This window comes from Carassius carassius, chromosome 19, assembly GCF_963082965.1.
Source record: "Carassius carassius chromosome 19, fCarCar2.1, whole genome shotgun sequence".
NCBI lineage: Eukaryota > Metazoa > Chordata > Actinopteri > Cypriniformes > Cyprinidae > Carassius > Carassius carassius.
In genome coordinates, this window is record NC_081773.1 from 23,276,519 (window position 1) to 23,302,696 (window position 26,178).

Here is a 26,178-nt window from a genome sequence, read left to right on the forward strand (position 1 = left end):
CAAGCTGTTGCCAGTTTATTTTTGCAAGCGCCTAATTTTCACTGTGTATGTGAACTAATGCATGAATTGTGAAAGGAATAGTGGAGTATATGTGAACATCGATGAAAGAAAGAGATGAAGAAAAAAGAGGTGAGATCCCAGATGGTCAAAAATAGAAACGGTGAGGAAAAAATTGCAGAAAACCCAGTGGTCAAGGAGTGGAATGCTGTCAGCACCCTGCAGACCCCTTCTCCTCCTCCTTTAACAGAAGAGAGCACTTGTCCTTTCTTACTGGAGCTCCTCTCAGCCAATCAGAAGATGGCCTCGCTGCTTTGTCATCAGCTTCTGATTGAGGAAGGCTCTGTTTTTGTGCTCTGTTTGTGGAAGCTTGATAAAATGCCAGGTCTCTGCAGCCTCTGGGGAGAGCCCAACTTCTCTATGATGCGATCGATCACGCTTCATCCTCATTAATACAATACGCTGGCTTCAGGAGCGAAAGGGGTGATTGCCGTCTGCTTGATATTCCTCCTTCAGTGATCTTATTGTGGACAAGGGGATTGTAAGAGAGCACTGTTAGACGTATTCTTGCTGGAGCTTCCTTATCCCACATTTGCATTTGATCGTTAAGGTGATCCAGTGGGAATATCAGACCTCCATGTACGACAACTTGTACCTGCATGGATTTGAAGACTCAGAGGCGGTGAGTAAGGGTCTATGTAAAGCTCTTTTCAATGAATGCATGCTCACACAGATGCTCTGAGGATGGCTGGAGGAATTCAGCTTGTGGATGGTGCTAATGGTCCCAGTGTTTTGGGGGAGGGGAGAGGATCCATATGTATGTGTGTGTACATGTGTGTAGGTTTTGTTTCACTGTCACCTCTACTCTTTCTCCAAACCTTGCTCTGCCTTTCAGATGCATCGTGGAAGAAGCAGTCGAGGGAGAGCATCAGTCAGCTGTTGTGGTAGCCTGTTATTCCGTATCATTGTGCTGTCGTTAATAATGCCCCACTGCTTACTGGTTTAGTTCCTTGCATGCATTGTAGTTTTTGTTGGATTTTCAGTGTGGCCTCAGCTACTCTCAAAAGGAACGCTTGCTTAAAGTGCCACTTTATTTTTGCTTGTATTAGCATCATTTGATCAGATATAAACGAGTTCGATGAAAGTAGCGAGAATGTTCAGCATCGATGTCTGTACTGGTTATAGCCACGCCAAGGCCAGTCTCCTAATTCAGCCAGTACCAAAGTTTCAACACTTGTGCAGCCTTGTTTTTTTAACACGAATCCCAAACTATTCACATTCCACTCAGTGTTACCATTGGCAAAAGTCAGAGCTGAAAAACATATTGATACGATCTTATCAATTTTTGGCTGTATGGCTTTGTTTAACACAAAAATATTTTGAAGAATGCTGAGAACCAAACAACACTGGAGCCCATTTAATTTCACTGAGACAAATCTCGAAATATATTTTATGTTCCAAACCCATATGAATTTCTTTCTTTTGCCGAACACAAGAGATTACATTTTGACGATTGCTGGGAATCAAATGACATTGAAGCACAGTGACTTCCACTGATTTTTTGGAAGAACATGAACAGGAAAAACTAATTTTCTCCCACTTTTGCACTTTTCATAATAGGAAGTTGGCAGTTCAGATTTGTGAGTTGGTCTAAATGAAGGATTCATTTTATTTTTATATACAGTATGTTGGTGTTATTAGTTAGACCTAAGAAGGTTTGAGAAAAGTAAGTCTAATTTAATAATAAATTGTAATTGTGTTATTTCCATACATTTGTTTGTTTTCATCATTATGACATTTGTCATAATTCAATGCTTGCTTTAGCCTTGGTGAGAAACAAAACATTATATGAATAATTAATATGTATGAGGTTATTTTTTGTGAACAGTAAGGTTAAATTATTTATTTCAAATAAATTCATTATGTCTCATTTTGGGACACTTTAATTATGATTTAAATTTTTTTTTTTTTTTGTGATGAATATATTGTGCATTTACTGTTTACTGTAGGTGTGTCACTTTAAACAAGTCACTGACTGTTAACAGCCTCACAAAACAAGTGATCAGAAAATCAGAATTTGTCACATACCATCCATGTTAACATATCATCCCATTTACAACCTAAATACCAAATACATTCTGTTGGGCTTTCATTGATCAATGGCTCTTGGAAGGAAATCATCATGATTTGTCTCCGTTCACCTAACTAATAAAGCACTCTAGCATCGTTAAAGGACAACTTCACAAGTTAGTTTTTATTAAAAGCCCATCTTGCCAGTGTAAATTACCCATTTTAGCTCTGTCAATTATGCAGCAGGTGTTCACACCATATACCAGTGGGGATTCAATCTGGAGGGTCCAGTGAATTTTCCATAAGTCCAAATTCCTCAGACAAGATTATCTATCTATCTATCTATCTATCTATCTATCTATCTATCTATCTATCTATCTATCTATCTATCTATCTATCTATCTATCTATCTATCTATCTGTCTGTCTGTCTGTCTGTCTGTCTGTCTGTCTGTCTGTCTGTCTGTCTGTCTGTCTGTCTGTCTGTCTGTCTGTCTATCTATCTGTCTGTCTGTCTGTCTGTCTGTCTATTTATCTGTCTGTCTGTCTGTCTGTCTAGCAAAGTATCTGTTCACTACTGTGAAATGTGAGGCTGTTTAATTTATGTGGAAGACCATTTAAAACCCTGCAGCAAGTATATTCTCTGAAATTATATGGTGCAGAAATATAATGGAAATTATGTCGTAAGACTGAAATAATGACAAAGTAGCTCAGATCTGGTGGCCTCTGATGATCTTAATATAGCCTTGGGGTCTAATTGTGTCTGCCTCTCTTTTCTCCTCTTCCCTTACGGCTTGTGAATATTAAAGGTAATGGAGGGTTCAAGCGGGTACTATTCTCTGCGTGTAATTGTATCGTGTATCCTGTTTATCTTATATTTATGACACTGATGGTGTTCCATATTGTAATTGTGCAAACAAGATCTGCACTGTTATATTTGGAATTGCTTTCTAATAAAAGCAACTGCATAAGTTTCAAACTACCAGTTCAAACATGATCTCATACTGCATTTAAAGTGGCAGTGATTGGTTTCAGTATAGTTTTATGGTAAATGTTTTGAAAAAAAAATGGATGATAGTGACTTATTTTAAACTTTTTTTTTTCTTTCAGTGAATTGTTAACTAAGTTGGACAGAATTAGAGCAGGTAAAGCAATAGTTCATCCCAAACCTCATGTTGTTCTAAACCTGTATGATTTTTATTCAGATTTATATTTTATTTTTTTCAGATCTGTTACAAAGTAGAAAGAATTGCATATATTGTTATGACATGAGTAAATAATGAGCAAGTTTAAATATTTTGGGTAAACTTACTGTAATAACTCCCTCAATATCTAACCAATCTCAAAACGAGTTGAAAATCAGCCTCTATAAATCTAGAACTAGTAATGTCTGCTTCTGCTCTGAAGTTCGCAACCAGTTCGCAATTCAGACTGAGCAATTCACGAACATGCTGTTTTCAAGGAAACAGTTCAAGGACTCGATTCCAATTTTGGGTTGCCACTGATTTAAAGATCAGTTAAGTCAGATATTAGAAGTACTGTACCTTTCATGGCTTACTATGTGACACAAAGCTTTCATCGTCATCTCTTTTTATGGTTAAGTATTTGCTTTCATCAGATGTGGCCCTAAATGGTAGTGATCTCGTGCTGTGTTGTGGAGAGATTTATCTGTAATTACCCACTGCTCTTGCCTGCATTGGTCCTCAGCCCTCGTGATTCATCTGGATATCTGCTCACTGGAGGATGCTTTTTCACTGACCAATTTATCTGCTTTTGTTTTCAAAGAAATACAGGGCAAGGATCTACCAGTGTAGTGGACTTTGAGTTCCCCAAATGCTCTCAGACTCACTGGCATCACAGAAAAATGTTCACTGCATACAATCTCTGAAGATAAGCAGAACGTGTGGCTTGACAAACCCAAGCCCACACACTTGACGTGGTTAGATAATGGTGTACACACTGAGGCAGAGTACATGAAAGCTGCATGTGGTTCAGCCATTGTGTGTGTGGGTTTACTTATCTATACTGTCATTTAGGGACAAAGTTGTCCGACATTAACTTCAATTGTCCTGGAAAAAAAAAGTAAATTCTTAAGTAAATCCTTAAAAAGGATTCTTAAACACAGTAACTAAAGGTGTAATACAGGGATAGGCAACGTTGGTCTTGGAGTGCCGCTGTCCTGCAGAGTTTAGCTCTAACCTTAATCAAACACACCTGAACAAGCTAATCAAGGTCTTCAGGATTAGTAAGGCTACAGACAAGTGAGGCTTTTTTCAGGGTTGGAGATAAACTCTGCAGGACATTGGCACTCCAGGACCGACGTTGCCTACCCCTGGTCTAGTATCTAAAAATATATTCTAAGTAGTGCTGTCAAACGATTAATTGCGATTAATCGCAATCCAAAATAAAAGTTTTAGGTTACATAAAATATGTGTGTGCACAGTGTATGTTTATGGATATAATATGTAAACAAAAACTTATTTTGGATGCGATTAATCGCTTGACAGCACTAATTTTAAGAAAGGAGTCATAACATGAAAAAAAAATTGTGTATTGTTATAATAACTGTTTGTTTGCGTTTTGTTATAAAAAGAGTACTAAGTAAACATTAACTTAGCAATGTGGTAATAAATAAACATCAGCTGGGTCATTTATAAAACTGTCTTGCTGCTGAGTACAGTCGTGGCCAAAAGTTTTGAGAATTACATAAATATTGGAAATTGGAAAAGTTGCTGCTTAAGTTTTTATAATAGCAATTTGCATATACTCCAGAATGTTATGAAGAGCGATCAGATGAATTGCATAGTCCTTCTTTGCCATGAAAATTAACTTAATCCCAAAAACACCTTTCCACTGCATTTCATTGCTGTCATTAAAGGACCTGCTGAGATCATTTCAGTAATCGTCTTGTTAACTCAGGTGAGAATGTTGACGAGCACAAGGCTGGAGATCATAATGTCAGGCTGATTGGGTTAGAATGGCAGACTTGACATGTTAAAAGGAGGGTGATGCTTGAAATCATTGTTCTTCCATTGTTAATCATGGTGACCTGCAAAGAAACGCGTGCAGCCATCATTGCATTACATAAAAATGGCTTCACAGGCAAGGATATTGTGGCTACTAAGATTGCACCTAAATCAACAATTTATAGGATCATCAAGAACTTCAAGGAAAGAGGTTCAATTCTTGTAAAGAAGGCTTCAGGGCGTCCAAGAAAGTCCAGCAAGCGCCAGGATCGTCTCCTAAAGAGGATTCAGCTGCGGGATCGGAGTGCCACCAGTGCAGAGCTTGCTCAGGGATGGCAGCAGGCAGGTGTGAGCGCATCTGCACGCACAGTGAGGCCAAGACTTTTGGAAGATGGCCTGGTGTCAAGAAGGGCAGCAAAGAAGCCACTTCTCTTCAAAAAAAACATCAGGAACAGATTGATCTTCTGCAGAAAGTATAGTGAATGGACTGCCGAGGACTGGGGCAAAGTCATATTCTCTGATGAAGCCCCTTTCCGATTGTTTGGGGCATCTGGAAAAAGGCTTGTCCGGAAAAGAAAAGGTGAGCGCTACCATCAGTCCTGTGTCATGCCAACAGTAAAGCATCCTGACACCATTCATGTGTGGGGTTGCTTCTTATCCAAGGGAGTGGGCTCACTCACAATTCTGCCCAAAAACACAGCCATGAATAAAGAATGGTACCAAAACGCCCTCCAACAGCAACTTCTTCCAACAATCCAACAACAGTTTGGTGAAGAACAATGCATTTTCCAGCACGATGGAGCACCGTGCCATAAGGCAAAAGTGATAACTAAGTGGCTCGGAGACCAGAATGTTGAAATTTTGGGTCCATGGCCTGGAAACTCCCCAGATCTTAATTCCATTGAGAACTTGTGGTCAATCCTCAAGAGGCGGGTGGACAAACAAAAACCCACTAATTCTGACAAACTCCAAGAAGTGATTATGAAAGAATGGGTTGCTATCAGTCAGGATTTGGCCCAGAAGTTGATTGAGAACATGCCCAGTCGAATTGCAGAGGTCCTGAAAAAGAAGGGCCAACACTGCAAATACTGACTCTTTGCATAAATGTCATGTAATTGTCGATAAAAGCCTTTGAAACGTATGAAGTGCTTGTCCACAGAAAGTCCACAGAAACAACTGAAACAAAGATCTAAAAGCAGTTTAGCAGCAAATTTTTGAAAACTAATATTTATGTAATCCTCAAAACTTTTGGCCACGACTGTAGGTTATGATAGCCGAGGCACAGAAAAAATTCCCATGCATTCATGCTAAACCAAGTGCTTGAGTAAGAAATTCAAATGTGTCTTCGCACATTCACATAATATGGTGTTTTTTATCTCCTCCTTAAGCAAATGTTTCCAAAAAAAGCCTGTTTGAAAGAGATAAGATTAATTTAATTCTGGTTTCAAGTTTAAGAATCAGTATACATTTTCAGCTGTATTTGCCTATATTTATTGTAATGGGAAGTATAGTTATAGATTTTTGCTAAATTGATCTACAGTCTTCATCTGTCAAAAGGAGTATACAAAGTCTTTTGGTGCAAATGCAGTCCAAGGCAAAATGTAGTCTGCATAACTTTAACTTTAAGTTCCTTAAAATCAGACAGGTAAAAAAAATTAAAAATACATAAACTAAAATGTAACTTTTAAATGAACTAATTTAATTTGAATACCTCAGTAGCTTACAATTATTAAAATGACCTGATAGTCCAAGTCGTTTTTGAGAACCTCTCTTATGGGATTGACAGTGCAGCAGATGAATCATGCCTTCAGGGACTGTATTTAAATGCATTTATGACCCTCTCATCAGTGTGTCATGCCAAACATTGAATGGCCACAGATAATTTTTATTTTTTAACAACTGATTTAAAAATGAATTATTTTTATAATATATATATAATTATATATAAATATATATTTATAATATATATATATATATATATATATATAGGCTATATTTTTTTTTTATTTTTTTTTTTTTTATACTTTTAAAAATGACCAATTAATACATGACTATGTGCAAAAAGATGATATCTGTTTAACAGTTAAACCATTCATTGCTTGAAAATTAAATATTTGACCTCAGGTTGAAGTGTGCTGGCAGCCTGAGAAAGAGGAACTGTGCTATCATCTGCTGAGGAAATGTTCCCGTCCTGCACCCTGCCATCTCTCTCCATCCAGCCATCGGTATCGCTGAGTCGGCAGCATAGAGGAAGCAAACCAGCTGGCCGTGGGGTGTAATGTTTTTTAAAGTGAAGTGATTGCCTGACTGCAGATTCTGTAAACGCCCAAAACCATTTGGATACCAGCATGGCTGCGATATTATTTCCATCGCAGCATGGTATCCAAATGGGACCCAAAACTGTTTGGATACCAACATTCTTCTAAGTGTTCCACAAAAGAAAGTCATACAGGTTTAGAACGACATGAGGGGGAGTAGTGACACGATTTTCCTTTAAAAGCCTTTTTGCTATATTAACTGGATGTTTATATAATAAGCTGCACTGTATTTGCAATAAGCATAGTTTTTATTTAAATCAGACCTAAATGGTCCATCAGAACTTGATAATACAGCAACACATGCAAATGTTATGATGGGCCAAAATGTATGAGTGTTTGTTGACTCGTAAAAGTCATTGTGCATCAGCTCATTTTGAAGATTCAAACTGTTTGTGTAGCAGTATTAAACCGTATATTTTGATGGCCTAATGTGTGCTGGAGACTGAGTAGATGGAATGAGTTGCTGTGAGGATGAATCACAGGGGCTTTGATATCATCAGGAGCAGATGCAGCTCCTGTCACTTGACTCGCCTCAGTGCACATCGCCTTATGTAACATTGGTCACATGACTATCCTGGCCATGGAGGTCCATGATCTAGTGTGATGGCCAGTAGTAAAGGCCTTGTGCTGGTTAGGGGTTGTGAGCTTAAAAAACTGATGCATCTAGCTGTGTCTAGAGTTTCTGTGGCTCAGTGGTAGAGCATTGCGTTAGCAGCGCAAAAGGTTGTGGGTTCAATTCTCAGGGAACACATATACTGTTAAAAAAATTTATAGCCTGAATCCACTGTCTGCTAAATGTATATGTCTAGACATTAAGTGAACAGAGATGGAGCTCTAGAGATACTGATGATCCAACGGGTAGACCATAAACAATTCTGAGCTGGTCTTTTTAGCAGGGTTGCCAGCCTCCATTTACAGTGGTTGCTTCATCCTAGACAAAGAATGACACATCCTGTGCTCTTTTCATCCACTTCCTTCATCTCCCACAGTACTAGAGACATCTGTCTTGGCAATAGTGAGTTACGGTGAACTTGCAGAAGTGATGATATCATACAGTTGGACTTAATGGATGTCTCAGTTTACCTTTGAGGATATACCAGGAATAGAATCAGCATCTCTACTGGGATGCATGTGTCGTGTGTGCATGTGTGTTGGCATCTGAGATTCATCAAACTGCATCTCTTGTCTTTGTTCTTTCGTCAGCCCTTTATCTTTGTTTGGGTCCCTTTTTCAAGTTTTTTTAAACGGATTGCCTTTTTAAGAATCATCAAGCATCTTTAACATACACTTCTTAAAGTTCTGAGTTTTGTGTGCTTAAGTGCATATTCTCTGCACTAGCAGCACAAAATGGATTTGCAATCTGTTCAGAGGTTTAGAATTGCAGTGTGTTCAACCTGTCTGCAGCCAGACAGGACAAAATCAGAGATGGAATCCTGAAAAAATCTATCACTGTTTCAGCAAAAATATTAGGCTGCACAACTGTTTTCAGCATTAATAAGAAGCACCAAATCAGTCTATTAGAATGATTTTTATGGATAATGTGAAACTGAAAAATGCAAAAAATTCAGCTTTGCCATCATTTAAATTGATTAAAATATATATTTTTTAATTGAAATATCTAAATTGTATAACATGATTTTACAGAATTTAAATCAAAATAATGCAGCCTTGTTGAGGATAAAAAAAAAACGTTACAAATCTTTAAGGTTAGACTTATTTGAGATATATTACTGAAATACAATTTTAACAAACAATATTAAAGATTTAGTTTTTTTTATCATGTCAAAGCAACCAAATCCTTAGTGAACATCATTTTCCTATTTCATTGAGCCTTGTTGACTCATAGTTTGTGATTCTGTCATAGTTGCTCTTGATTTGACTATAGTTCTGTGTCTGTCAGACACTTATACAGTCCTCTGTTTGTAAATCTTCTTTCTTTTTGCTTTCGATTAGGTTTAATGCAGTACAGTCTCTCTTGCAGATAGGTGGTTGGGGAATAGTGTGTATTTAGCAGCTCTTGTGATGGTAACAACATCAGACTGCATTAGCCAACCCCAGCACAGAAAAGATAGACATGGGCAATATCATCTGTCATATTGCATAACATTGATGATATTTTTCCTGACAGCTGGAACACCTTTTTTGCAATATGTTGTAATATAATATGGCACATTAAATGATACCACCTTCAGTAAATCAGTCCAAATAATTGACTGAAATATAAAGTATAATACATGGATACATGATTCATGGGTGGTACAAAGGATGCAATAAACCGTAATGCACCAAACTTTGATTTTCTAATGACTTTTAAAAGGTTTCTGAGTAAAATCAGATATGGTACCCAGATTTATGTTTTAAGCAAATGTGAAGCAAGATCACAGACAGATTTTAAGGGTCACTTATTTTTGATGGATCTTAGATGAAGTAGAAGTTGTCCTTACTTCAGTGAATTTGTAAGCATTTTAAGTGCTACTGTTATCACTGAGAAAAATGTATCCAAACAATTTTTTTGTGATAAGTAATTAACCTGCATATTTGGTACATTTTTACATTCCTTTAATGGCATGAAATGTAATAGCTGGTGTTGTAGCAAAAAAGGGCTGTATTTAATTCTGGATGATTGTACTGCAGTGATAAAGAGAATACTAGTGGATTATATGGTTAGATGATATGTTTGTATGGGACACAACTACAGGGTTAATGAACCTTCAAGGCATCTGTTAGCTTTGAGCACAATCTTTTGATGAGTAGATCAAAGCACACGTTGCTCTTGAATTCATTGCATATCGTGCTCTTAATAAATTGCCATTTTGGTTTTAGACTGACTCCTCCAAACCTCAACTCATCAGTTGCTCCAAGCCATTCCGAGAAAATAAAATACTATAAATGTTGTAAGTTAAATAAAAATAGGCACAAGCGAGAGACAGCTGCTGACCTAGAGTACTGTAAATTAACATGGATATCATAGCAAAATCAGTAAGAAATGTTTTAGTTCCTATTTAAATATTTTGCAGACTTGCATACTTTTGTAAATCTGAGGATATTTTGTAATATTTTTGAGATCACTAGGATTTATTTTTTTCTCAGGAGAAACATCTGAGAAGCATATGCATAAAGTCTCAAAATGCTCTCCATTTAATCTCATTGTTGTCTAGGTGAAGAAATAGATATTTTAAAAAGATCTCTTTGGGGTTTGTCTTTCCTATGGGACGTTTGATCCATTCGCCCTCTCTTTTTCATTCTCTATAATACATTTGAACAAGACATCCATAATTCTGACTCTGTGGCTGTCAGCTTCAGACATTTTGTATTTGATCTGCATCAACATCTGCACATGCATTTCTCAGCTTTGCAAACACTGTGAAGTCAGCATTAGACCTGTTTACTGCATTCTTACCGGACTGCGGTTTATTGATAAGTGTCAAATCTGCCTTGTCACCTGTTTGTGATAATGTATGAAGTGTCTAAAAGGAATTTAACTATGTATTCATAATTTCAGGTTCTTCAAAATACAAGCTTCAATAGTTCTTCAATGCCATAACATTTATGTTATGGTGGAACTTCTTTTATTGTTTTATATACAGGTGCATCTCAATAAATTAGAATGTTGTGGAAAAGTTCATTTATTTCAGTAATTCAACTAAAATTGTGAATCTTGTGTATTAAATAAATCCAGTGCACACAAACTGAAGTAGTTTAAGTCTTTGGTTCTTTTAATTGTGATGATTTTGGCTCACATTAAACAAAAACCCACCAATTCTAACCCTATCTCAACAAATTAGAATATCGTGACATGCCAATCAGCTACAGTAATCAACTCAAAACACCAGCAAAGGTTTCCTGAGTCTTCAAAATGGTCTCTCAGTTTGGTTCACTAGGCTACACAATCATGGGGAAGACTGCTGATCTGACAGTTGTCTAGAAGACAATAGTTTACACCCTTCACAAGGAGGGTAAGCCACAAACATTCATTGCCAAAGAAGCTGGCTGTTCACAGAATGCTGTATCCAAGCATGTTAACAGTAAGTTGAGTGGAAGGAAAAAGTGAGGTGAAAAAGATGCACAGCCAACCGAGAGAACCGCAGCCTTATGAGGATTGTCAAGCAAAATCGATTCAAGAATTTGATTGAACTTCACAAGGAATGAACTGAGGCTGGGGTCAAGGCATCAAGAGCCACCACACACAGACGTGTCAAGGAATTTGCTGAACCACAGACAACATCAGGGGCATCCTACCTGGGCTACGGTGAAGAAGAACTGGATTGTTGCCCAGTGGTCCTCTTTTCAGAGGATAACAAGTTTTGTATTTCATTTGGAAACCAAGGTCCCAGAGTCTGGAGGAAGGGTGGAGAGGTTCATAGCCCAAGTTGCTTGAAGTTTATTTTTCAGCAGGATTTGGCACCTGCCCACACTGCCAAAAGCACCAAAAGTTGGTTAAATGACCAATAGTGTGCTTGACTGGCCAGCAAACTCACCAGACCTGGACTTCCATACCATCTCAGCAGTGCCAATAAACTGATCATCTCCATGCCATGCTGAATTGAGGCAGTAATTAAAGCAAAAGGAGCCCCTACCAAGTATTGAGTACATAAACAGTAAATTAACATACTTTCCAGAAGGCCAACAGTTCACTAAAATGTTTTTTTTATTGGTCTTATGAAGTATTCTAATTTATTGAGATTTTTGGGGTTTTTGTTAAATGTGAGCCAAAATCATTGCAAATAAAAGAACCAAAGACTTAAACTACTTTAGTCTGTGTGCACTGGATTTATTTAATACACAAGTTTCACAATTTGAGTTGAATTACTGAAATAAATTAACTTTTCCACGACATTCTAATTTATTGAGATGCACCTGTGTAGTGTTGGTTTAAACAAAAATACAGTAAAAACAGTAATACAGAAATAATATTACAAAATGGTTTTCTATTTTAATATATTTTCAGATGTAATCCATTCCTGTATTCCATGCTTACCACATTCTCCTTGGTAATGTGTCATTTCACTATTACTGCTGATCCGTTTTCAAGGCTTTCTATACTGTTCAGGTTGACATAAGAACATTTATTCCAACCCTTTGACATGAAATATTATTAAAAACTAGCAGCTTCTGCTTGATGCACTGCAATAAATAGTTATTTAAAACAAAACCTTTTAATGCAGTCTAAACCCATTCAGATAAAACAAAATTACTATGTGTGTAATACCAATGTGTGTCATTATGGACAAGCAAGAGCAAAGTAAAGACTATTCCTCCCACATATCCTTTGTTTGGTACAGCATACGTCCACTCTAAATCATCTAGATACATTTTAGGATTCTTGGGGTTGTTTTACATAGAGTGCTTTGTGTAAATGGCAATAAATTGATAGATATTCACAATGTGTATGCAGGGTTCCGCCGATTCCTACACTAGCAGACCATCCGACTCAGATGTCTCTCTGGATGAGGAGCAGGGCGGCCGCCAGGAGAAAGAACAGCAGGCCACTGTTCAGCTGGAGAGGGCAAAGGTCAGACTGTCTTAACCAGAGCTACCTGTACTGTACCTATGCAATTTTTCTTATATATGCTTCAAATGTGCTTTAAATCTTTCTCAGGCCAAAGCAGTGGCCTTTGCCGTGAGGACAAACGTCAGCTACTGTGGTGCCCTGGATGAGGATGTTCCTGTTGCTGGCACTGCCATTTCCTTTGATGCTAAAGACTTTCTTCACATCAAGGAGGTGAAGAGGGCATTTATTTAATGAGAGCCTGTCTAACTGTATCCATTTATAAATGGAATTTAAACAAATTTCCTCTGTATATTTCCACAGAAGTACAATAATGACTGGTGGATTGGGCGACTGGTGAAGGAAGGCTGTGATATCGGTTTCATCCCCAGTCCCTTAAAACTAGAGAACATTCGCTTACAGCAAGAGCAAAAAAGGGGCCGCTTTCATGGGTAAGACTGCCTAAGAGGAAAATTTGAGTAATGAGTGTTATGCTAAACCTTAAACCGTTTTGAAGGCTAAGATGCAAATCTGTCTTCCACTGTTATTACTACTATTGCTATTCCATCTATTACTACTTGACAAGCCATTTGTAGCCATTATTTGTCAAAGAAGAATAAAATGAAAGCTAATGAAAAATGCGGTAGATTTCCACTGTTCAAATTTCAAAAGCCAAATTTCAGGATGATTATAAATGCCCTTGAACCTAATTTTTCATTGCATCATTGTTTTATTTAGAACACAGGATGGGTGATTATTCATGGGACACTGTCTGGTCTCTGTTTCCCTGAGTCTCCACAGGTCTTCCTTCCCCATAGGCACCTCACCGTAGGCACTACAATTCCCACAAAGCCTTGTCCCTTCATCACAGTAATTGCACTCCTGTTAATTGCACTCAGGTGTCTTCACTTGATAGTCTTTACCCTGCCTATATTTACCGGTCCTTTTCTGTTTGTTTTCATGGAGTCCTTTCATTCCATCACCCAGTTTCCTCGTCTTCCGAGTTTCCTGTTCCCGTTCCTGTTCCTTCCCTGTTTGTTTATTGTTGGATGGATTTATGGTTTTGACCCCTGCTTGTTGGATGCTGATTTGGATTACCCATTAAATACCACACTGCATTTGGATCTCTCGTCTCCTGCGTTTCTCTGGGTTCCGATCGTAACAGAAGGACTCCATCCATGTCGAGATCCAGCGGTGTGGGTCTTCATTCCCGTTCCCCAGCCAGTATGGTAGAGCGGAAGGCAAGATTCACAAAATTAACCACCCTCCGCCAAGAGGGCAATGAGGTGGGTGCTATGGCACATGTGTTCTGGACCCTGGCGGATGGTATGGGATATAATGATGCGCCCCTTAAAGACATTTTCAACACTGGTCTGGATGACCCAGTACCCCGTATGGAAATGGATCAGTTGGACAAGTTGGGTTTCTGGGAATTCGTTTTCTACTTGCAGCATCGGCTTCCGTGGGATGCCCCAGCCACTCCTGTCTCTCCCGGTGGGATGGCCGATTCTGGACCGGGGTCTGCCAACAGGAGGACCGCCAATCCAGCACCACTGCACAGTATGGTCGCCAGCCCAGCACCACTGCACAAGATGGCCGCCAGCCCAGCGCCACAGCACAAGATGGCCGCCAGCCCAGCGCCACAGCACAAGGTGGCCACAAGCCCAACGCCACAGCACAAGGTGGCCGCCAGCCCAGCGCCACTGCCCAAGATGGCCGCCGGCCCTGTATCCTGGCACAAGATGACAGCCAAAGTTGACCCTCCAGAGTCGAGTCAGGTTCCCGTTGACCCTCCAGAGTCGAGTCAGGTTCCCGTTGACCTTCCAGAGTCAGGTCAAGTCACTGTTGACACTCCAGAGTCAGGTCAAGTCACCGTTGACACTCCGGAGTCTTGTTTTTGTTTTTCTCTCTGTTTCCCTCTATGGACCTGGCCCTCCGTCCCTCCCCCTGATCCTCCGCCGGTTCACCTCCCTCCTGGGCTCATTGTTTTTGTTTTTTTGCACTTCTTGTCTCTGTTTCCCCATTTTACCTGGCCCTCCATCCCTCCCCCTGGTCCTCCGACTCTCCACCTCCCTCCTGATCTCTGTGTTCATTGATCTCTTCTTGTGTTCGGGTGGAGCATCTGGTAGTTGCTCCGAGGAGGAGGGGGTAATGTCACGCTGTCTGGTCTCTGTTTCCCTGAGTCTCCACTAGTGGTCTTCCTTCCCCATAGGCACCTCACCGTAGGCACTACAATTCCCACAAAGCCTTGTCCCTTTATCACAGTAATTGCACTCCTGTTAATTGCACTCAGGTGTATTCACTTGATAGTCATTACCCTGCCTATATTTACCAGTCCTTTTCTGTTTGTTTTCATGGAGTCCTTTCATTCCATCACCCGGTTTCCTCACCTTCCGAGTTTCCTGTTCCTGTTCCTGTTCCTTCGCTGTTTGTTTATTGTTGGATGGATTTATGGTTTTGACCCCTTCTTGTTGGATGCTGATTTGGATTACCCATTAAATACCACACTGCATTTGGATCTCTCGTCTCCTGCGTTTCTCTGGGTTCCGATCGTAACAAATGTCCTTTTTATGTACAGAGAATAACGTAGTATTTCTAAAATAGTGATCCAGATAGATCCTTCAAGATGTTTACATATTACATCCCTAGTGAAAAATAAATATACTAAAATGTATTTGAAATATATTCATTTCATTCTAAGTACTTTAACATATTTATGTATGTAATAAAAATACCCTTCAGTTGTACTTTTAGTATACTAGACTGAAAATTGGAACAACAAATTTTGTTCTTAATGCACTGAAGTATATTTGATTGTGCTAAAGTGTAACTTTTGCAAGTATACTTCATGTGCACTTTAAATATCTTTAAGACTGATATTATTAGAAAATCATACAGTCTTTATCAGTAATGACATGAAATATTAAGAAATGTGCATTGTCCACAAGTAGAACTCTAAATAAAGTTTAAATAAAACTTTTATATCAGTAAGTCTCAAGCAATATGTCAGTAAATATGTTAATTAGTGCTGTCAACGTTAACGCGTTAACGCATGCGATTAATTTTTGTCTGGTTAAACGTGTCAAAATATTTAACGCAATTAACGCAGCATCCGTATTTTCTGCCATCCGTTGGCTAGCTTTACATTATATGATCACGCTCTTATTCATTTAAATGCTTTTAAACATTTCAAGCGTGGCAAGACAAAAGAGAATGCGCTGTCTGTGAATGCCCTTATGTGACACATACACACGTACACACACACACACAATGCATAGACAGGGCGCCAGAATCCAGTTCTCTTAAGCGCTTGAACTAACAATAAACATCCCAAAGTGCCAGTTTTGTCGATTATCCTCATAAGAGCAATCTTAAATGATTTATATAAAGTCTAAAATGAACAAAAAGAGTTGTGAGAGAATGAGGCGAGATCCATAGACAGTATATAAATGGTGAGATCCGCGTGTCTGTCTGCTCTTAAAGGGACAGCAGCCAATAAAGCTTCCTGTCAGTAAAGTTAAAGAACAAAGGGAACAGAGAAAATGACTCGCTGCACTTGACTAAATAACTTTTGTAGCTTTAATAAGGATTAACTATTTAATTTATAGTTTATGCAGTGCAGACTGCATATAACTTTGAAAACTTTATTAAATTTCTGTATATTTCCTAACTGTTAAGACAGGAAGGGCAGGAGTAAACATGACATTTATTATGGGTTTATGTTAGCATTATTTTAAGTTTACTTAAATTAAAAACTGTTATATTTTTGAAGCCTAATAATAAATGTAAAAAAAAAAAAAAAAAATCAGTAGCTGTATTAATATCAGTAATACTGGCCTTCATTCATAAAAAGATGTCATTTAAACAAGTATTTAAATTTAACTGTGAAATTATTACATTAAAAAATATATTAAAAACGTACAAAAACATTTCTTTTTTTATTGCGATTAATTGCGATTAATCACAGAAAAAATGTGTGATTAATCTAGTTAAAGTTTTTAATCGATTGACAGCACTAATGTTAATACATTTGAACTATACTTAGTATGAAGTAAATGTATTCTAAATATATTAGGGGTTACCTTAAATGGATAGTTCACCCAAAAATCTAAATTTGATGTTTATCTGCTGACCCCCAGTGCATCCAAGATGTAGATGACTTTGTTTCTTCAGTAGAACACAAACTGAGATTTTTAACTGAAACCGTTCCAGTCTGTCAGTCTTATAATGCAACATAACATACAATACAATAAAACATACAATAAAAAAAATTAAAAAAACACATTATACATTGATGTGTAAAGAAATTTTTCCACTTGAGAGATAGGTGGTGGTAAAGCACTTGTAAGTCTGCATCCACTGTAAAGCTAGAAGAAGAAGAAGAAGAAGAAGAAGACGACTCACCCGCCTGCTTGAGAACGCGCCTGTGAACAGTTTGCACATTGCGAGAATCAGATGTAAAATAAGATATAAATGCTATTCATTTTCTTGCACAGACTGATCGTTTTGTGTCTTTACACATCAATGTATCGTCACAAGCCGCAGGGTTTAATTTGGTTTTGTTTGTGTGTGTTTTTTTGTTTTGTTTTATTGTATGTTTTAGCCGTAATTTCCCATCCACTTGCATTATATGACTGACAGACTGCAACAGTTTCAGTTAAATAGTTCAGTTTGTGTTCTACTGAAGAAACGAAGTCACCTACATCTTGAATGCCCTGGGGGTGAACAAATAAACATCAAATTTTCATTTTTGGGTGAACTATCCCTTTAAACACAATATAAAGATGAATTTTACTTTATAGCATATTCTTGCTTATAACATCTTTGTCTCAACTCAGACTGTCCAAATGTTTATACAAAATTACATAAAAGATGACAAACTTGATCTGACTGCCGCAATGTTTCATGCCAAGTTAATTTAAAAATAAGATGTACTAATTATTTATTTCTAAGAATATAACTGGACACCAATTAGTCATGCAATGTGATGTGCTCTTTTTTTTTTTTTTTTTTTGAAAACGATTTAATTAACAGTCCTTAATTACCATCATTCCCAATTCTTTATTCTGTCCCTATAGGAAGTCCAGTGGGAACTCTTCTTCCAGTCTGGGTGAAATGGTGTCAGGCACCTTCAAGCCCAACCCTGCTTCAGCAGGTCAGCTTCAGTCTTCATCGTTAGTGAAGGGTTCCAGTCCACTTCAGGCTGGGTTTTTTTAAATTTCCAGAAATTATAGAATAAATTGATGTTTTCCAATAGCAACCAGGGCAAACATGTCTTTTTTTTTAATGCTGTCCAGACAGACACTTCATATATTGTTAATCCCTCTGAGAAAAAACAACCTGTAGAGAGGCTGTGTTGCCCAGTGAAATTTAGTTTAACATTAAAAACCATACAGGAAGAGTGCTAGGCATTGAAACGTTAATAAATAATATTTATTTCATTTAATTTTATTTTGTATTTTAAATAGAGAAAAGATGCATCAGATTTTGTTTCAATCTACTTTTTAAAATTCCTCTTTTCTATCATCACAGGTAAACAGAAACAGAAAGTGGTGAGTTAGCTTTATTTCATTTGGCAATTCTATAAATTCTACAAAAGACTATACTATTTACTGTTTAAAGCTAATGCAGTGTTCATGCAGTAATCAGTATGGGGTTATTGTGGTACAAATAAACAGCATATTGTTTCACATCAAATTGCTGTTTTTTTTTTTGTAGGCCGAGCACATTCCTCCATACGATGTGGTCCCTTCCATAAGGCCAGTGGTCTTAGTTGGCCCATCACTTAAGGGATATGAGGTAGACCTCCATAATCCCTATGGTCTGTGTGTGTGTGTATATTTAGACATGGTAACCAGGGCATCACTTCTTAAGCAGCGAGCGAGAGGGGATGTCGGTTTGTCACTGAATAGCAGTCATCATCTCCAAGCAGAGTTGCCAAGGCAACAACCTTCTGGGTACTACATGCCAGTCTCAAAAATGGAGCATGGTTTGAAATTAGAAAGAGAGGAAAAAATATATATAACCACCATCCCTGAAATCAGCATTACAAGCATGTTAGCATGCACCATCTGAATATTAGACCAGATCTCTTGGAGCATATATCATGATTGATCTGTGAAAGATAAACAGCTGTGTTTGATCATTTAAGATAATTTTTTCTGAATATGTCATTTGCTCATATACAAACATTATTTAAAAGAATAACTCACCCAAGTGATTTTGTCTTTTCATTGGACTTTTAGAAATTTAGCATTACATCACTTGTTTACCAGTGGATCCTCTGCAGTGAATGGGTGCCGTCAGAATGAGAGTCTAAACAGCTGATAAAAGCATCACAGTAATCCACAAGTAATTCACACAACTTCAGTCCATCCATTAATGTCCCATAAAGTGACAATCTGAATGTTTGTAATAGACGTTTTTAATTTTAAAGCATTGCTTATGGCTAAAATATGAGTCCTCTATCCATATTTTGTGCGCCTTAATAATGGAGGTAGGTTTTTGGTTCACAAGATGTTAATTGACCGAATGGAATCATGTGGATTACTTATGGATTATTGTGATGTTTTTATCAGCTATTTGGACTCTCATTAACGACACCCATTCACTGCAGAAGATCCTTTGATGAGCAAGTGATGTAATGCAATTTTTATTTTTTTCAAATCTGTTCTGATGAAGCAACAAACTCATCTACATCTTGGATGATATGGAATGAGTACATTTTCAGGAAATTTAATTTTTTTGGGTGTCTCTAAGTTAGACTACACTGTTTGTCCATTCCTGGCTAGACGCTGTTGAAGTCAATTAGATATTTTCCTTAGTTTTTTCAATGAAAAAAATCTCCTTTTTGCTCATATTTGTGTTTACTCTCCTATCCTCATGGGTTCGAACACAGGTGACAGATATGATGCAGAAAGCGCTCTTTGACTTCCTGAAACACAGGTTTGAAGGCAGGTGAGTGACAGCTTTTAATGTGTTTTGGATTTTAAATACCTTTCCTGTCCATATGTTCATGATTTCAGTCCATTTATTTCCTAATTTCAGGATATCAATCACAAGAGTAACCGCAGACATCTCTTTGGCCAAGAGATCTGTGCTGAATAACCCTAGTAAGAGAGTCATTATTGAGAGATCCAACACCAGATCCAACCTGGGTATGTCAGCTCATGTTTAACTGCCTTTGAGCATTTCTAATTGAATGCAAGTTAATTAATTAAGGTTAGACATGTTTGGTGCTTCTAAGCCAGCATGATGACATCATGCTTAATGTTTTATCTTTTTGGCAGCGGAGGTTCAGAGTGAAATCGAGCGAATTTTTGAATTGGCCAGATCCCTTCAGCTGGTTGTGCTGGATGCTGACACGATCAACCATCCAGCCCAGCTCATCAAGACTTCTTTAGCTCCCATTATTGTCCATGTCAAAGTGTCTTCTCCCAAGGTAAAATGTTTGCATTTATTTATTAAAAGACTTTAAAGAAACTGAACAAGTACTAACAATATATGTTAGATGAATTATGTTATGATTATATAGTTATTGCATTTGTGTGCTTATAGGTATTGCAACGGCTGATCAAATCACGAGGGAAGTCTCAAAGCAAGCATTTAAATGTACAACTGGTGGCAGCAGACAAACTAGCTCAGTGTCCTCCAGTGAGTATCTAGAATAGCATAACATAGTCTGATTCTTCTCTTTTACAGTGTTTGCAACCCATTTTACTTTAATAATCTGACTGTTTCCAATTTGAAAATATTTGAAAATGTAATATATTCCTGTGATGGCAAAGCTGAATTTTCAGCAGTCATTACTACGGTCGTCAGTGTCACATGATATTACAGAAATCATTCTAATATTCTGGTTTGCTGATAATGAAACTTTTCTTTTGTTATACAGTAGATGTGTCATTTGTGTGCTTTTTGTGGAATTGTCGCTTTTTCAGGATTCTTTGATGAACAGAGCGTTCAAATTAACATCATTTGTTTGAAATTGAAATCTTTTGTGACATAAAGGTCTTTATTGTCGCTTGTGATCAATTTAATGTTTCCTTGCTGAATAAATGTATTCATAAAAAATGTATTATATAGTGTATTACAGTAACACAGGATATTCAGTAAGACAGAATTTAGTTTTTTTTTAATTGAGGTTGGATTGGGTTTTGAAAAGTTGGTGTAATGTGCCAAAATAGAGGGAGGTGGTTGACTGGAATGCATTAAAAATAAATGATGTGACGTGTTCCAGGAAATGTTTGATGTAATTTTGGATGAGAACCAGCTCGAGGATGCATGTGAACATCTGACCGAGTATCTGGAGGCCTACTGGCGTGCAACTCACACTTCTCTCAGCACTCCTCTGAACCCTCTTCTGGGCCGCAACCTGGGCTCCACTGCACTCTCACCATACCCCACAGCCATCTCTGGACTACAGGTGAGCGCAGACTTGGCACTCTGTTTTAAATATGTTTTAAATATTCCAAAATATGCTGATTAGAACGTGTTGAAAATCCTCGATAAGCTCTGCCTCCTTGGTTAAGTTTACCATCACAAGCTTTAAAGAATGTACCAGATGAATTAACTGGAAATTACAGAGAGTACTGGAGAATTGCATGGAATTTCAGAAACAAAAAATGCTCAGAATGGTAAAAAAGAAAGTAAATTGAAAAATTATGTTTGTGTATTAAGTTTATATAATTTGTTCGAAGGACATTTTTAGCTTGCTGTATGCAGTGACATATTCGAAAGTAATTGCTTATTACTGTCCTCTAAAAGGGTTATTTTGTATTTATTTTGAATTGTAATATATTGGTTCTGCTGCTAATATTGTTCAACTTTCAACAGAGCCAAAGAAATAAAAACAGCAATCACATCAGCGACAACTCTCCAATGGAGCGGCGCAGCTTGATGACGTCTGATGAGAACTACCACAACAACGAGCGGCAAAAGAAGAGTCATAACCGCCTGTCCTCCAGCTCCCAGCAAAGTCGAGACCACTACCCTCTGGTAGAGGAGGAGTACCATGATCCCTATCAAGACACGTACAAACCTCACCGCAACCGGGGCTCCCCCGGGGGCTACAGTAACGACTCGCGGCACAGACTCTGAACATCCAGTCCACTACAGCCAGAGCTATGAGATCAATTTCATGTAATTGTGTAAACCCTTTCTGAAAATGCAGTGCATTGCTTTCACTCTTGACACAGGTCCCCATATATGGGTCATCTTAACTGAAAGATAAATCCGAGCACCCGGTCCATTTATGTAAGGCGGTTGTTTGCAGCCCTTGTGCATCTCTTGTCAGGCAGTTGGAGTTGCTGATTTTATCTGCAATGGTTGAGATAAGTAGCTCTTTTGGAGGAGTGACAACTATAGTACCTTCTGGTCCATCCAGTTTCTCCTTGTAGAGGCCTAAGCCCTGCGATTAATTGCTAACCTAAAAGTCCTGCACTGTCTATATTTGCAGGACGTTTTGTGATGGCATGCTAATTTTCACCCTGAACTAGTCCCAGCATGCAGAAATGCTCAACAGTGCCAAGACCCAATCAGCACAGAGCCTTTTTGCACAATTTCAGTAGCCAATGGAAGTGTCATGCATTCACCGTTTTGTTTCTTCCTGTTTTAGTATTTATGTTAGATGGTCTCTTATTTTGCCCAAACAGCCTCAGGTACGAAACGGGAATGCTTCATAGGTGCCAAAATCCAAGAGGTTTCTTTTCCAACAGTCTATTTTCATAATGATCTCTGCAGACAGTGTCAACAGACACATACAAAGGATAACATATTATCCTTTTTTACGTACACCATAATGCCTATAGTTCACTCAGCGCTTTGCCCAGGCCTAAAAGTGGGATGTTGTTGCAAAAAATTACGCCAGAGCACCAGTATCAGGTAGATTTGATCATTTAAAATGACTCCATTACTTAGTAATAGTAAATAAATGAATCTCATGAAACCCTACAAGATTTAAAGATTATATTTCACCCAAAAAGTCATATAAATATAAACAATATAAATACAGTAAAGCCTGTTTTAGGACCATTAAGACTCAAATTGTGACATTATTTAAAAAAAAAAAAAGAAATTAATCATCCCCTTCTCTATTTTAATAGCTGCAATAAAAAACTAAGATTTTTTTTGTTTGTTTACATTGTAAATAATTATGCATCATGATGGTGTTTGTTAAATTTGAATAATTACATTAAATAGTATTAATCAGTAAAATGGGTTAAAAATACATATGGAAATTCATAAGAATTAAAAGGGTCAGTTGGGCTTAATTATCATTAAAATAGTATTATAATAAAAATTAAAAACTTGTCCAAATCAACTATATTTTCTTTATGCTATATATGTATTTTATTTTATTTATTTACTTTTGTTATTTTTGGTGAAATGTGACCTGAGCATGTTTTGTGAGATTTTTAGGGGTTTTGTTGAGCTCATATGACACTCTTGATAGAAACAGCGCAGTAGCCTGTGTCATTGAAATATATGGCAGCTGAGTGGAAATCCATTCTGTCACTGAGGGAGTGTTTACACGACACAACTTTGAACAAAAAATGATAATCTTAATAATAGGTTAAAAATAGGAATTGTTAAGCATGTTGGCCTTTTATTTACAAAAAAAGGCCCTGAAAATGCAAACTTTTGAAATCAAAGTGGAAGTTTTTTAAAAACTTTACTATTATCACATCTGTGTAAGCTATAAAAAAAAACATGAATTTGTTATAATGGTGATGCTCAAGAGTATTACATGTTTGCACAGTGTTCCTCTACAAAGTGAGATTGCCAACTACTGGCCTGGCATGCATAATACAGCATTTTTTGTTATTTTAGCAAATTCATGTGAACAGGGATCATTTCAATAATGTTGTCGTCTGTAGTACACAAAACATTTTCAAAAATGCAAAACCTTTCTGTTTTTAGTACACTCTTGTCGTGTAAACCTTCCCGTAGTCAGGTCTGTGGATCACCATAAAGTTAATCTGTTCTAATAAGCTTTATGAAACAAGTAATTGATTATTATGACTACTAGTCTTGAACTATTAAGTGTATGCCTGACCTAAAGTATAGTTAGTTACTGGTTGCCGTAGCAGATACACTACGTATTGGGATTAAAATTAGATGTTAGACTAAGATACAACATAAAAACTATAAAAGGAAAAATGCATTTTTTATTTTTTATTCATTTTTTTAGTTGTTTTCATCAAGCCTGTTTTCAAAAGCTGTTCACACACACTGTGCTCAGATGAACAAATCAGGTGTCATTCTTGCCTTTGCATGTGCAAAACTACTTTTTTCTGCTGGCTTACATGATAATGACAAAAAAGCATAACATTTTTTCTACTGTATTAGATATTTCTTCAACTCCATTGTCATTTATTCAATGAAAAATGCTTAATGATGCTTGATGAACAGTCCAGACAGTGCTTGAATCGATGTTAGCACAGTTATTTAAAAGTTGTCTGGATCTTGACATTTGCATTTTTCTCAACTCATTTCTTGGTACGGCAAATCGCAACAATTCCGCAATCTGACTTGATTGCCTTAATTGTGTTGTGTTGTACAGTTTTTCCTCTCGTAATGCTCAGAGAGAGAACAAAAGCAGTGTTGATTCAGTTTATAGATACTGTGTTGCAAAAAGCATTTGGTCCCTATCTTTCAGTGGCTTCATATAGTTAAGGTTTAAACATATCTTAGTGTTAATACTATATGTTTGGTGTGGAAATGATTGGATTTATCCAGTTTCCATTCTGCTGTAAGTTCTACCTGTGAGCGATAGTAATAACCTACTGGATTTGTCGCGAGCAGAACCAGTAGGAAAGAAACTCTGTCTGTCCGTAGGCTATTTTCAGTGTATACAGTATGTAGCATTAGAAAGCATTCAGTAAACGTTTTTGAAACGTTTCTTGCTGCAGTTGAGGGGCCAGTAGAAGTTAATGGAGTTTGGGTAAAGTGTCCTTATTCTCTGATCACTGCCACCCCCATTTCTCCTGCCCACTCCATTGTCTGTGTGCAATATTTCATAAACTATAAACTACTTTGAGCATACTATTCATTTGTCTTGTTTAACATTCTCTGAATCATATAGAATATGAGGATTCACATTATAAATGTATAAAGAGCTAATTGGGAACCAGTTGACAGTATTGTTCTGAAATAGTATTCATATTATATTATTATTTATTATTATTTTAGAAGTTAATCAGTTAATCTAGACATTATTTCATTATTTGGTCTCCTTATGAAACCTCCTATTTGTGGATATCCTCAAATTAACTGATAGTTAATATATATATATATATATATATATATATATATATATATATATATATATATATATATATATATATATATATATATATATATATATATATATATATAGTTATATATATAGTTTCTCCCCTACAAGTACATAACTTTATGTGTAAAGAAGTACAAATTTTGGTGTATTTTCCCATAACCTTAAGGTCCTTTGGTCACTTTTGGTCTCAGTTATTGTAGCCAACACTCAGGACCAACATTGCTGTTGTTATTAGTATTTTTATTAATTTCAGATTCAGTCAATACATTCCCTGCCAGTAAATTTATGCCTTAACTTTATAATAAGGTACATGTTCGATTTTTTTTTTTCAACTTTAGCAAACAGAAGGATTCTTTCTATGCCTCTTTTGAGAGCTCTGTGGATTTAATTTATTTAAAAGTGTGTTAAGCATTTTCATCCTATATGTAGTTTTAAATGGCATTCTGTGTGTGGTAAATGGTCAACAACTGATCAGAATTCATTCATTTTGTGAAACAATGTAGCCTACTTCCTATATCCACTGCCCCTATAAAACAATTTCCCTTCATTTCTGAGAATAACATTTTTATTTTTTTCCCTCAGTCAAAGTTTTGTTTCATGCAATGGCATGTTGGTAAAGGACGATGAAAAAATAATCCAAAATAAGTGATAGCCATTTACTATGCAAATGTGTACAGTGCTGCATGCTAATGCTTTACCTGCCTCTGCAACTTAATGGCTTCAAATGGAGTTCAAATGGAATTGTGGGTATTACTTGTGCAGGACGGTATTTGAGAGAAATACAAAACTGCATGCATATTATTCCATTTGCATCGTCAGATTAAAGAGACACTATATGGTTCTGGGAAATAGATGTGTAAGATTAAGTAAGTTTTCTTTTGTAAAATAAATTTTAATGTAAAAAGAGTGCTGTGATGATTTATGTCTTTGACCCTCAATTCTTTAATAGCACATTTTCAGATGCACAGTAGAATCAATGACACCATGCCTATTTCAATCAATATTTAAAACAATTATAAATATTATACTATAATAATAATAC

The 26,178-nt window shown here is 37.1% G+C and overlaps 1 protein-coding gene across 1 annotated transcript; it reads left to right on the top strand.

The window, feature by feature from the left end:
* The first annotated feature begins 325 nt into the window (after positions 1–325).
* Positions 326–24,406, top strand: LOC132095409 (voltage-dependent L-type calcium channel subunit beta-4). Its single transcript, XM_059500346.1, has 13 exons — positions 326–679; positions 12,746–12,862; positions 12,950–13,072; positions 13,163–13,290; positions 17,917–17,993; positions 18,371–18,390; positions 18,557–18,637; positions 19,737–19,795; positions 19,886–19,995; positions 20,128–20,279; positions 20,396–20,491; positions 21,078–21,263; positions 21,674–24,406. The coding sequence occupies exons 1-13, from the start codon at positions 635–637 to the stop codon at positions 21,935–21,937; spliced, it is 1,458 nt and encodes a 485-aa protein (XP_059356329.1). The 5' UTR covers positions 326–634; the 3' UTR covers positions 21,938–24,406.
* Positions 24,407–26,178: the final 1,772 nt, after the last annotated feature.

What these genes read in the sequence shown, in the direction of transcription:
- LOC132095409 (XM_059500346.1), top strand. Translation starts at nt 635, where the DNA reads ATGTACGACAACTTGTACCTGCATGGATTTGAAGACTCAGAGGCG. An exon ending in GATTTGAAGACTCAGAGGCG is followed by an intron (nt 680 to 12,745) that starts GTGAGTAAGGGT and finishes ATGTGTATGCAG; the next exon opens with GGTTCCGCCGATTCCTACAC. An exon ending in AAACACAGGTTTGAAGGCAG is followed by an intron (nt 19,796 to 19,885) that starts GTGAGTGACAGC and finishes TCCTAATTTCAG; the next exon opens with GATATCAATCACAAGAGTAA.